Source organism: Diplotaxodon limnothrissa, linkage group LG18 (assembly GCF_057381915.1).
Source record: "Diplotaxodon limnothrissa isolate DT_005_m linkage group LG18, D_limnothrissa_male_GT1.1, whole genome shotgun sequence".
NCBI lineage: Eukaryota > Metazoa > Chordata > Actinopteri > Cichliformes > Cichlidae > Diplotaxodon > Diplotaxodon limnothrissa.
The window spans coordinates 42,149,700-42,165,288 of NC_140613.1; the positions used below are offsets into that span (position 1 = coordinate 42,149,700).

Genomic DNA, 15,589 nt, shown 5'->3' on the forward strand with positions numbered 1-15,589 from the left:
ACTCAGATGAAAACATTTCAACTTGATTATTAGACATGGGCTAAAGCTGAAGTTGTTATTCAGCACATGTCCTGCTTTGTTTGTGGTAGGTCACAAGTCCTCAGTGACTGCATCCACTTTACCTGCTAAAATACATAATGGTCTTCTAGGCAGAGACACGAAAATAAGAAATGAGATTAAAAATATAATATATTAGTTCCAAAAAGATAAGATTGGTGAAACAAAACACAGTCGGGGTAAAAAAGTATTAAAGGACAAAAAATATTCATCATTGAATTTTGCAGCCGCTTTACATCACTGATTGGAACCCATCTCCTCATAAAACAGAAAGTTAACTGAAACAAACATATGAGCCAGTATGGATCCAACTTCACTGAACTATCACCAAATCAGATTAACTGTCGCCTCAAGGTTTACATTGTAAGACCCTGCAATGATACAAAGAAGACCCCAACAGTCAGGCAGACAGCGACGAGCAGCTCTGGGCAACAGTGGGAAGGAAAAACCATTTTAACAGGAAGAAACTCCCAGTATCTTCTGCGACTGGTTCAGGTTGAGGGGAGGAAGATGGGACCAAATGCACACTGTGGAAGTGTGGAACGACTTTTCCCAACGGACCTTTCACAGCAGGGAAAGCACAGGGCGAGTGATTGTGACTGTAGTGCACAGGAGATGTAATGTGGCATCGTGTGCTGACTTTTAACAGCACTGATTCTTCATTAACAGACAAACATGTGACATGAAAGCCGTTAACTTCAGCAAACCAACATCTAGAACACAAAAGGCCTGCAAGGCAGCGAATGCTGCAAATTGACAGTTTTTATGCTTGAAGTGTTGCAGGTGTCGGCTCTGGTGAAATGATTGAACCCAGCCTGCTTCTGAGCCGTTTCTCTGTGTTTTAGAAACACAAAGGTTTATGTGAGCGCGGCTGTTTGAGTGTAAACATGTTTTTAAATGTCTAAATTGTAACAATGTGTTCGTGTCTCAGGTTCAACAGTGTGTTCAGCTTCAAAGGAAGCTCAGCTTCAAAGTGTCAGAAGCAGCGATGGACCAAGAGGAAAATCAGCAGCACCAGGTTCTCAAAGACGGGCAGAGACAGCACACGTCCACAGATCAGCACCTCCCTTTGTAAGGTACGACCTGCAACGGGCTGAAGAGCGGACGTGTTCTGAAGCCTGTCCCTGATCAGCCAGGACAGATTAGATGTTTTCAGTTTTGTGAGCATGAAAGATGACCCCAGAATCTCAATAAGTCCTCAGACGTTAGGCTGGAGTAACAGCTGAAAGGAAGCATCACAGTGGAAATCACTGAAAGTCATGTCCTTTACCTGTTCTCCTGGCATGTCCGTGGACGTGGATTAAAAGCACGGAGGACTGGAACAGCTTAGATAGGAGGAAGTCGAGCAGAGCTTTGTTTGTTTGAACGTTACACAGAACGAAAAAAGTCTTTTTGTTTCACAGGTTCAAAGTTTCCTTGAACAGGTCCAGCGAGAGTGTGACCGGAGTGAGGTGGACAGAGAGAGACACCCTGAGGACAAGCCTCCATTTTTAAGAGAAGCTGAAGAAGAAAAAGACGGGAGGAAAAAGGAGGTGAAGAATTCTGCATCCAGTTTAGATGCAGAGGGCAGCAGTTACCCCAGCATCACCTCCAACTCTGTCACAGAGCCGGAGGAGAGTGACGTGGAGGAGAGTGAGGAGCAGCCGGGCACACACTTACCCTGTCCTCAGATTCCTGACTTTCTCCTGCCTGACGAGCCTGAAGTTCACAGTAAATCTGCTGGTGAATCAGGTTGTTCATAGTAAGGCTGTGCTGTTTAAAAGAAATGAACAAAAAAGTAACTGCCTAATATTTATGTCTGTGTAGAATTAAGTGTGAAACACACAAAAACACCAAAGAAGAAGAAGAAGAAGAAGCAGGTCCCAGCAGAGATGGCAGCTGAACCACAGCTGGCTAAATACTGGGCTCAGCGCTACAGACTCTTCTCTCGCTTTGATGAAGGGATCAGACTGGACCGAGGTCAGTCTGCACACTGCAGTTATGTCACATTACTCCAGTGGAATCAACAACATGTGAGTCATAGTTAACCTCTAAATGACTGAGAGCCGGCTCTGCATCACAGTTCAGGTCATTTCAGTGTTCTCACCTGGATGGCTGAGCATCCAGGTGAGTAAAAGCTCCAAAGATCATTTTTATAAACCACGTTTAAAGAAGTGTTTGAATATTACTTTGTTAGGCCCTGATGAGTGTCAGTGACTGGCAGCAACACTGATTGTCCTGCATTTTTATTTTTTAATGTCAGATTTAAACAAAACAAAAACCTGACACTCGTGACGTCGCCTCCCAACAGCTGCTGTATAACTATTAGATATAATATTTCTTTTACACTTGACGATTCAGTGTTACTCATCGTTTACTGTCACTGGATTAGCTAATAACTAACTTATAACTAACTTATAACTAACTTATAACTAACTTATAACTAACTTATAACTAACTTATAACTAACTTATAACTAACTTATAACTAACTTATAACTTACTTATAACTTACTTATAACTTACTTATAACTCAGAGTGCACAGTACAGTAATAAGTTTATCTGCAGCAGTCTGAGCAGGAGACCAGACCTGCCGCTCCCCGCCCACCTCCTCCAGCGTGTCTGGAGAAATACCAACGACCAGTTTTACTGATGAGTGACGATAGCGACTGTTAGTCATCTAGTCGCACACATTACTACTACTAAGCTCGTTCAACCTTTGGTTCAGAACTAAAGAAGCTTCGTGGAAGAGACGTGAAACAAAGTCGCTTTCTAGCCAAGCTCCTCAGACATGAACAGTAACTGAGAGCAGCAAACTGAGGAATGTACAGAGAAAGAAATCAAGACACATGGCTTAGTAAGGAAGGAGAAAACTGAGGTTTTTAGAAAAACTCTCAAAATATAAAGACTTTGAAATTGAGAAGAGCATCAGCGTAACACAGATCCTCCTTCTGGGCTCTGCTCACGTACTGAGGAGAACCACCCTCATGGCAGCCTTATAATTTCCTTTGGGATTAATAAAGTTTTCTGATTCTGATGTTCAACAAGTACCTTGAACAGTAGTCGTGATTTGGCGCTATATAACTAACATTGTATTGAATTAAACTGAGAAGGAATGGGTGATGAATACAGCAGGAAGTTTGCTGGCGTCTCTTTGCAGGGTTTAGCTGCTCAGGTCGTCTCACACATGCTCATCATGTGTTTCAGAGGGCTGGTTCTCTGTGACACCGGAGAGAATCGCTGAGCACATTGCCCTCAGGGTGGAGCACAGTTTCTCTGCGTCTCAGCTGGTCATAGACGCCTTCTGTGGTGTAGGAGGAAATGCCATCCAGTTTGCCCTCACTGGAAAGAGAGGTAAGTGTTTATAAGTTCATAAGGTGTTTTTAGAAATGCTGAACACGCTGAGCTCACAGTCTGTCCTCTGCGTCGTGTTTCTCTCTCAGTCTTAGCCGTTGACATCGATCCAGTGCGGCTGGACATGGCTCGGCACAATGCTGCGGTTTACAGTGTGGCCGACCGAATCGACTTCATACAAGGGGACTTCCTTCAGCTGGCCCCCCACCTCCACGCTGATGTGGTCTTCCTGTCGCCACCGTGGGGAGGACCTGACTACCTAACTGCTGAGGTGTTCGACATCAGGACCATGATGGAGCCTGATGGATATCCTTTGATGAGGAAGTGGAGGGATGTTAGTGACTGACAGGATTCGTTTGCAGGAGGGACCGAAAACTGAGAGGAGAAAATTACAGCTTAGCTTTGAAAAATGTTTTTGCGTTTTCAATTTTACAGAAGACGTCAGGAGTCATCTGTTCATCTGTTAGAATAATAACGTGCAAACGCCAGCCCTCACTTTTTATATTTTGTTTCCAATCAGTCAGACTTTCTTGTCATCTTTGAACAGTTTTCTAGCTTTCAGTTTCTGGATTGGCTGCTTCCACGTCCAGTTGCAGTTCAGTCCTTATCTCAGCTGCAAACATCACACTGACAGGCACGTGGCACAGACACCCAAGTTTTTAACACAGTGGGGCAAAAAAGTATTTAGTCAGCCACCGATTGTGCAAGTTCCCCCACCTAAAATGATGACAGAGGTCAGTAATTTGCACCAGAGGTACACTTCAACTGTGAGAGACAGAATGTGAAAAAACAAATCCATGAATCCACATGGTAGGATTTGTAAAGAATTTATTCGTAAATCAGGGTGGAAAATAAGTATTTGGTCAATAACAAAAATACAACTCAATACTTTGTAACATAACCTTTGTTGGCAATAACAGAGGTCAAACGTTTACTATAGGTCTTTACCAGGTTTGCACACACAGTAGCTGGTATTTTGGCCCATTCCTCCATGCAGATCTTCTCGAGAGCAGTGATGTTTTGGGGCTGTCGCCGAGCAACACGGACTTTCAACTCCCGCCACAGATTTTCTATGGGGTTGAGGTCTGGAGACTGGCTAGGCCACTCCAGGACTTTCAAATGCTTCTTACGGAGCCACTCCTTTGTTGCCCGGGCGGTGTGTTTTGGATCATTGTCATGTTGGAAGACCCAGCCTCGTTTCATCTTCAAAGTTCTCACTGATGGAAGGAGGTTTTGGCTCAAAATCTCACGATACATGGCCCCATTCATTCTGTCCTTAACACGGATCAGTCGTCCTGTCCCCTTGGCAGAAAAACAGCCCCATAGCATGATGTTTCCACCCCCATGCTTCACAGTAGGTATGGTGTTCTTGGGATGCAACTCAGTATTCTTCTTCCTCCAAACACGACGAGTTGAGTTTATACCAAAAAGTTCTACTTTGGTTTCATCTGACCACATGACATTCTCCCAATCCTCTGCTGTATCATCCATGTGCTCTCTGGCAAACTTCAGACGGGCCTGGACATGCACTGGCTTCAGCAGCGGAACACGTCTGGCACTGCGGGATTTGATTCCCTGCCGTTGTAGTGTGTTACTGATGGTGACCTTTGTTACTTTGGTCCCAGCTCTCTGCAGGTCATTCACCAGGTCCCCCCGTGTGGTTCTGGGATCTTTGCTCACCGTTCTCAAGATCATTTTGACCCCACGGGATGAGATCTTGCGTGGAGCCCCAGATCGAGGGAGATTATCAGTGGTCTTGTATGTCTTCCATTTTCTGATGATTGCTCCCACAGTTGATTTTTTCACACCAAGCTGCTTGCCTATTGTAGATTCACTCTTCCCAGTCTGGTGCAGGTCTACAATACTTTTCCTGGTGTCCTTCGAAAGCTCTTTGGTCTTGGCCATGGCGGAGTTTGGAGTCTGACTGTTTGAGGCTGTGGACAGGTGTCTTTTATACAGATGATGAGTTCAAACAGGTGCCATTCATACAGGTAACGAGTGGGGGACAGAAAAGCTTCTTACAGAAGACGTTACAGGTCTGTGAGAGCCAGAGATTTTCCTTGTTTGAGGTGACCAAATACTTATTTTCCACCCTGATTTACCAATAAATTCTTTACAAATCCTACCATGTGGATTCATGGATTTTTTTTTTTTCACATTCTGTCTCTCACAGTTGAAGTGTACCTCTGGTGCAAATTACTGACCTCTGTCATCATTTTAAGTGGGGGAACTTGCACAATCGGTGGCTGACTAAATACTTTTTTGCCCCACTGTATTGTAAGACAGTCCCTACAGTTAAGCCCTGAAAGGTGAACTTTATTTCAGGCACTCTGCAGGTAACACAGCCAGTCTGTTCAATCTGAAAGTTTCTTTTTTTGAACATGCAGTTTTCATCCTTGACACTCGGCACATTTGAGATCTTCCGCCTGGCCAAACTGATATCAGACAACATTGTGTACTTTCTTCCGCGTAATGTTGACATGGATCAGGTCAGTGTGTTCAGGATTTCTCAAACATGTAATGTAATCTGTACTTTGACATATTTCGTGTGACCGTGGATGTCTGGATGTTCATGCTCCACTGGACTGGCAACGCCGTGGTGGCATCGTTCTTTATGTACCCAGACTCTTATACTTGTAATGAGTATTGTGTTGTAGTTGTGTTTGCTTTGCTCAGCTTGTGTTGGGACTGTCTTACTGAAATCTTGTCTCTACAGGTGGCGTCTTTAGCCGGCCCAGGAGGGAAGGTGGAGGTCGAGCAGAACTTCCTCAACAACAAGCTGAAGACAGTGACTGCTTACTTTGGCAGCTTGATAAGCCCGGGCTAAGCCAAGCACCAGTACGAGCGACGATGAAGGAGAACGGACCGAACATCATTTCTGCTGTTTGTCATCATTTCTGTTCCAGGTTACTGAACCACATCCACACAGGATTCACTCTGCAGATCAGCCTGGCCCAGCTTACCCACCTGCCATTTTCTGTATCTTTATAATATCTGTTTTTATTTTGTCCTTTTATTCTACATTTGAGCCTAATAAAATGTTTTTCTCATTGTTTTTATGCAATGTTTTGGTACATTTTAGTTTAAGACTGGCAGATGACAAAGACATTAACTACATCAGCAACAGAGTTATTGACATCTGCACAGCAGAACCGTCTTTTAAAAAGCTGTTTATGTGTTTGCTAAAGAGGTGCAGTGTGGGGGGCAAAGCTTTGATAGCTGCCACTAGGATGGTAACCGGACTGGTTCTGATATAGCACCTTTCTACTCCACCTCTCCACATTCTGATGATGGGGTCACCGGCCCAGGCAGGCGGGCAGGTCTTGCAGATCGAGGTTTGTGAATGCGATATCTTGAAAACGAGGCAGTGTAGGGGCTTCAGTCTGATGCCACAGGTGCATCTGTTACTAATCTCCGATCAAACGTCAGGTTTATTTGAAAATCTTGTGAATGCGATAACTCGTGAACAAGGTGGCGTAGAATTTTGAAATTGATACCATGAGTGTGTCTACTGCAAATCTCAGACGACTTCAAATCCTGGAGATAAAGTTTTTGACATCTCGCTGTGATGTAGGATTTAGTTTGATACAGTAGGTGTGTCTGCTAGGAGGCAGGGGGGTAGCACTAGCAGCTGCTGGCATTCACGCTCCAACCTTCCAGTTAGTAGACGACCTTCTCTACATCCTGAGCTACGGCTTTGGAGTGAGGGACACGCGATCCATACTACAATATGTTTATCTTACAGTGACCTGATGCAATTAAAATTGCAATTATGTATCCATGTAACTATTTTCACAAGTATTCAATTTCATTCAGTTTTTTTATAGTGCTAAAGCACAAGAGTCATTTCCAGGGCCTTTATAGAGTCATCGTGATGAAAGTGCGTTTCCTAAAAACTGAAATATCACTGAGGTATGAGTCATACTTGTATTTCACAGGCTGCTCCAGGAGCCGTTAGTTTCAAGCACAAAGAATGAGAAATCAGCTATAAATGATAATCATTTATACACAGAACAATGAAGAAAAAGCCATGTGATGCTACAGTGGTTCATCAACAGAAACGTGTCATCAGTGACAAATGGCATGCCAATACATCTCAATGCAGTCAAACGAATACAAATGCAGTACAATCAAATGTCAAGTGTAAGCCGTTAGCGTGTGACGGACAAACATTCCTTTGTAGAAACATATTTCCAGATACAAGAAACAAAAACACTCTTATCACCAGCTTGAATCCGGTCAGCGTAGCTGCTCTACAGGAAGGAGCAGCTCTCAGCATGATCGGACCCGTTATTCTAGTTTCAGGGACACCGAGGAGAAAACAACACCTCTGAAAGACTGTGCTAAATGAAAACAAGGATTTCTCTGAGTGTGGAAAATGTCCTGCTGCCAAAATATGACCAGCTGCTTGTTTGATGATGAGTATCTGCGTCATGTCACATTCATCTACAGAGATGGCGTTTAAATGTGTTTCACCTTGGAGTCGAATGAAACCGACTCTGCAGCCTAGTTCAGTCACAGCAAGTCTCCACGAGGCGTTTGTTCTCAGCTGCTGTTCACCTGAACTTGTGTGAGCGTGAGGAAACCGTTCTGCTGTCAGCCCACTCTGTCTTATATTACAGGGAGGGCTCGTTGATATAATAACACTGTGCAAAATTGAATATTATCCAAGATAAGAGTTCTTTCCTGATCCATAAGCCCAGTGCAGTGTTATGAGGCTGCTGCTTTTTCCTACTTTTGTCTTTATTTGACCTCAGATTCAATGTGGACACGTCGCAGATCTGCCACCAGCTTTGTGTCAAACATATTACCTTCAGCATGCTGTTAGAGGCACAGTTTAGTCTGGATTGTGGAGTTTGCGGCTCTCAGCAGCTGACAGTGAAAACATCTGCCAGCTCTGGGAGCTGTTGGAAGGAATTTGGTTCACTTTAGGGAAGTTAGAGTATTTGTTTGCTACAGTGCTGTGCTTTACTCGTCCCTCACCAGCCTTGGTAGTGGAATCACTAACTTAATGCTGCCTCACTGTGGATTTGAAGGTAAAGTTTAATAAAGTTATTTGTTCTGTTTTTGTAGTCTGGCCCTGGACAAACGGCAGCTTAAGACAAGCTGAGTGTGTTTCCTGAACTCACGGAAAAAAGTATCAAGAAGTCTTTGAAAGACACATTCAGATGCAGAAATCAAAAGAAGCTCTGAGTTCAGATGATGCAAACAATGTCATGGCTACATCTCCTTTACAGACAAGCAAGCCAGCTATGCATGCACGTGCGTGTGTCGCGCACACACACACACAACATAGTTTTTAGTCTGAGAACCAAAATTAAACTACCAACATACAGAATAAATCATTTTATAAAAATAAGGCAAATTATAACGTATCACACTTAATATACAAAAACACTCTAGAATTGTTTACTGTCGCTATATGCACAAAGGCTTATTGGGACTAATTCATAATTATTTTAATTCATGCCAAAGTTCTTAAAGTCAAAGTACCAGAAGTAAAGCACAAACACATGAAATAAAAACACAAAGAAAATTAAGAATAAATAATATCAACATTTGAAAAAATATAATATCAATAAATAAATACATTACATACTGAAATCAAAGTCAGAGCGATATATATAAAAATATAAGATAAAAGCAAATGAACATACTGACTGATCCAAGGCCTGAAACTTTATGGCACCGTACACTGAAGGCCGTCCTTCCATCATATGAATCACTCCACACTGTCACTGCCAGGCACTTCTGCGCCCTGTGCTTTAATACCCAAGCTAAAATACCAATGGTTTCCTCTGTCTCTAAAGTCCTCAGCTCCTCCAGGGTTAGTAGGTCGTCACCTCCAGCTACTCCCTAAGCTTGCAAAACTACATCCTAACGTGTGTCCGTATCGACGAGGGTTCAGATGAACCACTCTTTCTTGCTCTCATCAATGGTTTCGGTGAAGGCCGGATCGTTGACAATGATCGCTGCGTCGGCACAGTCTGCTGACTCGGCTCCCTTTGCCTCGTTAGTGTGGTAGGAGCCTTTGTGACGAAACATGTGACGGATCACGAACACCATGATGCACAGGACGCTGAAGATCACCATGGAGATGATTCCTGGAAGAAAGCATGAGCAACGCAGTGAGCACTTTCTCTAACACAGTGAACTTCAAGTATATTTGATGCAGCATTTGAAGAACGGACTGAAGACAGCATTGTTGAGCATGTTGAGCTAGTCATTTTTAATGGCATGCTAACATTGCCAGAAATGACTAAACTGGTAAGCAATGATCATTTTGGAAAATGGCTCACTGAGGACCAGTCGCGGTTCCAGGAACCAGAGATGGAATTAAGGTTAAGAGATCCATTGACTTCCACTTATCCTTCTCAGGGTTGTGGAGGGGGGTTGCCCTATGGTTCATACCATAGGGCAAGATGCGGGGGACACCCTGGACAGGTCGCCAATCTGTCTCCGGGCTAACACGCAGAGACATACAACCATTCACGCTCACATTTACCTACAGGCGATTTAGAATCGCCATAACTGGTGAATATTTTGCAGCTCTGTTTCTTGCTTATTACAGAAAACTACCACAGCTGTTTCCTGATGATAATCACTTTTTAAATTAGCTTCAATAGCTTAATAATGTGTTATTAAATGGAAACAGGCAGCTCTCTTTCCTGCTTATTACACAGATGCTACCACGGGTAACAGTGGTAATAACTTAGAAGTTACCACATTATTACAATCCTCTTCCTTCCTCGTTACCCTACTATTACCACTTTATTACTGAGCTGTATTTCCATATTATTACCCCAGTTTTTGGGCTCTTATTAGCCTATAACATATATTTCAGAGTAATATTTCTCAGCTTTAACCACTGTTACTACCGTTATATTACTTGGCTATTTAGTGGCTATTACTTTGGTAATTGCATAGTAATAACTTAGACACATTATACTCGTTTCCCCCTTGTTACCCTACTATTACCACTTTATTACAGAGAAAGTGTAGAAAGTGCTACCCTTTATTCTTAATTCTTAATCAAAGACATATAAAAATAAAATGAAACTGAATTGAATAGATAAAATCAAAGATAAGTCTAATTAATACGTTGAAATACAGAATATTGAAGTATATATATGAGAAATACAGTTTGAGTAATGGAGATTTTTCTAATGTCTAAATTATGTGTAGACACGATGAAGTGTTTGTGTGGCTGCAGGAAAGTGGAAAGATAAGAAATATGACTCTGGATAAGAGAAAAGTATGTTGTAAACAGAATCATAGCTGATATGATAGTTAATCAAGCTTAATACTGATGGGAATCAGGTATAAGTTCAACCACTACAATGAGTATGAAAACATTATAATGATTCAGGCGTCTCACTGAGTGTAGAGGCGGCCTGTGAGGCTGTGTGATCACATGTATGTAAGCAGGATGGGGAGTGAGGGCGATACTAAGGAACCACTAATCGAAAGTAATGTCTGACTTTGATATTATGGAGTCATCTTCATGTTCTGAAAAGAAGATTTCACATCTCACCAAAACTGTCCATGTTTGGTTCAACCACAGAACTTTCTGACTTCCCCATAAAAATGAGACATCCTGGCCCTTACACAGCTAAAGGGATTCTGCTAAGACACTGCTGGGAAAGCCGCCGGCCTCGCTATGACGAATGGTTAATGGTTAAAATAGCATCGTACAAAAAAGTGACTTGTGGCCTATTAGACAAACTGTATTTGGTCTCCTTTTAGTAGCTGGCTCTCTGCCACCTGAGGTGCAGAGGTGTGTAATGGGGGGAGTGGGAGGTGAGTGTAAAACAGAGTATGATAAAACTTATTTCTCTTGTTTTGTTTATGTCTAAAGTTTAATAAAAAAAGTTGAAAACAAGAATGTCTGACTTTGAAATGCATGACTTCATAAAAGGAATCGTATGTTGTCGTTGACCAACACAGACTGATAAAAAAAGTATCCCTGTGTTTTTGAATTAAAAAGAGATTATGTAGAAATGCACAGTCACGTTTGAATGAGCTAATGATCCATCTAATTAACGTAAAAGTGCACAGATGCCAGATGTCATCTCAGAAGATGTAACATCAAGCAAGAAAGGCGGGAGAAAGGTCACCGAGGTGTAAACGTTGTGTTCTGAAGAGTTTCCCTTTGATTAGCAGTTCACACGATTTGAACTGAGAGTTACACCAGAGACCAGAGGGATCAACCGCAGCTCAAACTGTGAACTTACAAACTGGGTTGATGTCTTTTGGCTTTTGCTCTGCTCATTTTTGCCATGTTAGATTATAAAGAGGATTTGAATTCTCACTGTTTCCTACAGAGAATATGTGGATCACCTCATGCAGTGAAAACAATGACTTGGATGTTTCTAACCTCTTTCCTCTCAAACATCAGAACAACGCCAACATTAGCTCAGAGCAAGATATAATTTTATTATTATACACGACCAGTCAGAGGTTTGGACAAACCTTCTCATTTAGTGTTTTTCCTTTATTTTTACTACATGTATCTACAGTATTATGTAGAAAGAAAAAGAAAAAAAGAAAAAATAGCTCTAAATATGTTTTATATTTTAGACTCCTCAAAGTAGCCACCCTTTGGTGCAAACACTCGGCCTTCTCTCAGTGAGCTCCATGATGTAGTCTCACCTCACAGGTGAGCCTGTCAATTCAGTTTTATTCATATAGCGCCAAATCACAACAACAGTCGCCTCAAGGCACTTTATATTGTACAGTAGATCGTACAATAATAGATACAGAGAAAAACCCAACAATCATATGACCCCCTATGAACAAGCACTTTGGCGACAGTGGGAAGGAAAAACTCCCTTTTAACAGGAAGAAACCTGTAAAAAAACTTGGCAGAACCAAGCTCAGCGTCAGTCTGTCAGGGTTCGTTTGTGGAATTTCGTGCTTTCTTAGTGGGGTTGGGACCATCAGTTGTGTGCAACCCACTGGACGCCACGGCTGCGCTTTAAAGATATCTTTAAAAGAGACATGAAACTGTGCAGCATAAACTCCACCACATGGGAAATCAGCGCAACTCTACTCAGTCACTCACATCAATGCCTGAAAGATGTTTCCACAGCGGTGTGGACGCTACACCATTGCGCATAAGTGCAAACTACATTCAGGACCCGTTCAGGGATACAAGAAAATCCATCCCTGGCCACCACCTCTCACCGAGGGCAATAGCAGCCTGGAACAGAGTCTAGCCTCTCTCTAGGAGATTGGTTCCAGAGCCCAAATGTTGCATTGAGGTGAGCCCCACCATATAAAAGACTCCTTTCCCTACCAGAGAGGTGACCTTCCGTGTCCTGATAGCCAGCCTTGGTAGCCGGGGATTGGACCCCTGTCTGCTTCCCAACACACATTGCACCCGGACCTAATGGTGCCTCCTGTGGGTGGTGGGCCTACAGCAGGGCAGGCCCATGTCGCTGCTTCAAGCTGTGCCCGGCCAGGTCCCATGGGCTAAGGCCCAGCTCCCAGACACGCTCCCTCCAGCTCCATCCTCAGGCCTGGCTCCAGGGTGGGGTCCCAGCAATCCTATTCCAGACAGGGTACACTCGTCCGTTGGTCTTCTTTTATCCATAGCAGTCGACTGAATTGCTCTTCGTCTGGCCTCTCACACAGGGCCAATTTGCCTTGGGAGACCCTACCAGGGAGCAACAAAGCCCCCAACAACACAGGCCCTGGGATCACTGGGACACACAAACCCCTCCACCACGGTAAGGCAGCGTTTCATGGAAGGACTTTTACTTCTCTCATTCCAAATTAATATTCCTGGTATCAAATATCACACACATATCGGGTGCAAAATAAGACACTTTTTCATGAAATTTAGTGTAATGCACAGTAAACTCAGGTGTGTGTTTCACATTGTGCTGGAACAGACAAGTTGCACTTATCAGTGCTGACTGATTCTAATGTGTTGCAACGGTTAACAATCTGTATTAATAAATTAGATGGTGATTATTTGCAGATGGCAGTCGCTTTGAGTCACAATGAGACAGGTTAGGTTCCACCAGGTGACCTCTGGGCAACCTTCAACTTGTCCCAGACAGCATAAAAATTCAATGTGACCGAAAAACTGAAAAATACCAGCGGCTCCGGGCGTTCCCCCTCAGCCTCCTGAGGCAGTTTTCAGAAAAGTTGACCTGTGACCTCGACCTTGAAGACAACATCACTGAGATTCAAACTGCTCAGAGATTTTTAATAGATACACCTATGGTATCAGTTTTAAAATCATACATCACCTCGTTTTATGTACATCAATCTGTGCATTTTCCAATTATATCGACAAAAACAGCAGCTCAGAATCCTGGTATACTTAAAACTAAACATACCTCCTATGACAGCCGAGTTGCGATCCACACCATCACCACTGAACTTATCCTCATTGAGGTTGAAAACAGCTCCAGCTGTGAACAAAGCAAACATCTGTTATCTATCTGAATCCTGAGAAACTTTAGAATTTTACAGTGGCATGCCCCTATGTATGCTGAAACCCTATGTCAGGGGTGTCCAACGCCAGGCATCAGGGCCGGTGTCCTGCAGGTTTTAGATCTCACCCTGGGTCAACACACCTGAATCACATGATTAGTTCATTACCAGGCCTCTGGAGAACTTCAAGACATGTTGAGGAGGTCGTTTAGCCATTTAAATCAGCTGTGATGGATCAAGGACACATCTAAAACCTGCAGGACACCGGCCCCCGAGGCCTGGAGTTGGACACCCCTTTCCTATGTTCTATGTGTTTCTACCACCTTCTATGTGCCAGGGGTCTCTGGCTGAAGCCATGGGGGAGATGGTCAGGGGGGAGGCTCCACAGTTTGAAGGAACCAGTATCCCATGGGTGCTGACAGGTGCTGCTATGCTGGAGCGCAGGGCAGCTTTCAGCGGTGCTACACTGTTAAACTGAACTCTTGACAGGCAGCCCATGAAACCCGGTGTGTTGTAGCGCTCGATCAGGATGGGGTCAATCTGGCCTGTTTCTAAAAGAAAGAGAAAGCAGCTTTAATAGTTTTTTTCTGGAAGCAATGCAAGTAAGCAAAATTTATTTATATAGCACTTTTTAAGACAAGAAGCTATAACAAAGTGCTTCACATGGGAATATAAAAGCATATCAAACAAAACAACATATTACACACAAACATCACCCAAACGTGTTTTAAGCTGTTTTTTAAAAGAAGCCACAGAGTCGATGGAGCGTAGCGGGGGAGGTAAACAGTTCCACAGTACTGGAGGTAGGGTTTGAAAAGCGCAATCCCGCTTTGTTTTTAAATGTCTCCGTGGAATAGTCAGGAGACCACTATCATTGGAGTTGGAGAGTAGGGTTGAAGAAGCTCAGTGATACAGGCGGGGGCCTCGCCCAATGCAACTACGACTGAAACTCTTTTTTGGGCCTAAAAGCATGTTAGTCTTTAAAATATTCACTGTGAATAAATATTTAAATATTTTAAATAACAAAAATAATATAATAGCAATATTTTAAATGTGTTTATTGTTCACAATCCAATAAACTTACCTTTTAAGGTTAGGTTTTTAAAGTTAAACCCTCTGACTTCTAGGCCACCCTTACATCATCAGAGCCCTGTACTACTAAGTGAGATTGTCCTTTTTTTGATATACAGGGTGGACCATTTATATGGATACACCGTAATAACATGGGAATGGTTGGTGATATTAAAGTCCTGTTTGTGGCACATTAGTATATGTGAGGGGGCAAACTCCTCAAGATGATCGGTGACTATGGTGGCCATTTACAAGTCGGCCATCTTGGATACAACTTTTGTTTTTTTCAATAGGAAGAGGGCCATGTGACACATCAAACTTATTGGTAATGTCACAAGAAAAAAATGGTGTGCTTGGTTTCAACGTAACTTTATTCTTTCATGAGTTATTTACAAGTTTCTCTTTGTTCACAGCCATTGACATGTCGAAGAGGTTAACACGTGAGGAGCGGATGGAAATTGTGTTGATATCTGGTGAACGCAGTAACCGGGTCATTGCAACAGATTTCAATGCAAGACACCCTACGAGACCACCCATCTCCCATGCTACAGTCAGCAAACTGCTTGCTAAGTTTCGTGAAACTGGTTCAGTGTTGGATTTGCCAAAATGTGGATGCAAGAAAACTGTCACTAATGAAGAAACATCAGTGGCTGTCCTAGCTTCATTCAGCAAGAGCCCACAG

The 15,589-nt window shown here is 43.0% G+C and overlaps 2 protein-coding genes across 7 annotated transcripts in view; one reads left to right on the forward strand and one right to left on the reverse strand.

Annotated features, from left to right (window-relative positions):
- tgs1 (trimethylguanosine synthase 1) overlaps positions 1 to 6,415 on the forward strand; it is a 15,006-nt gene extending 8,591 nt beyond the window's left edge. For 3 of the 5 annotated variants that reach the window (XM_085377240.1, XM_085377237.1, XM_085377239.1), the window contains 7 exons: positions 989 to 1,133; positions 1,461 to 1,788; positions 1,864 to 2,016; positions 3,244 to 3,390; positions 3,480 to 3,696; positions 5,801 to 5,879; positions 6,107 to 6,415. In XM_085377240.1, the coding sequence (XP_085233366.1) occupies positions 989 to 1,133; positions 1,461 to 1,788; positions 1,864 to 2,016; positions 3,244 to 3,390; positions 3,480 to 3,696; positions 5,801 to 5,879; positions 6,107 to 6,217 (1,180 nt within the window). In that variant the 3' untranslated portion in view covers positions 6,218 to 6,415. The remainder of the gene's footprint in view (positions 1 to 988; positions 1,134 to 1,460; positions 1,789 to 1,863; positions 2,017 to 3,243; positions 3,391 to 3,479; positions 3,697 to 5,800; positions 5,880 to 6,106) is intronic. The other 2 variants (XM_085377238.1, XM_085377242.1) reach the window with 1 other exon arrangement.
- A 2,653-nt stretch (positions 6,416 to 9,068) lies between these two features.
- The window catches only part of cntnap2b (contactin associated protein 2b), a 43,213-nt gene continuing 36,692 nt past the window's right edge, over positions 9,069 to 15,589 (reverse strand). The window contains exons 23-25 of one of the 2 annotated variants that reach the window (XM_085378750.1): positions 14,157 to 14,387; positions 13,740 to 13,814; positions 9,069 to 9,494 (exon numbers count right to left, since the gene is read on the reverse strand). In XM_085378750.1, the coding sequence (XP_085234876.1) occupies positions 9,295 to 9,494; positions 13,740 to 13,814; positions 14,157 to 14,387 (506 nt within the window). In that variant the 3' untranslated portion in view covers positions 9,069 to 9,294. The remainder of the gene's footprint in view (positions 9,495 to 13,739; positions 13,815 to 14,156; positions 14,388 to 15,589) is intronic. The other variant, XM_085378749.1, reaches the window with a different exon arrangement.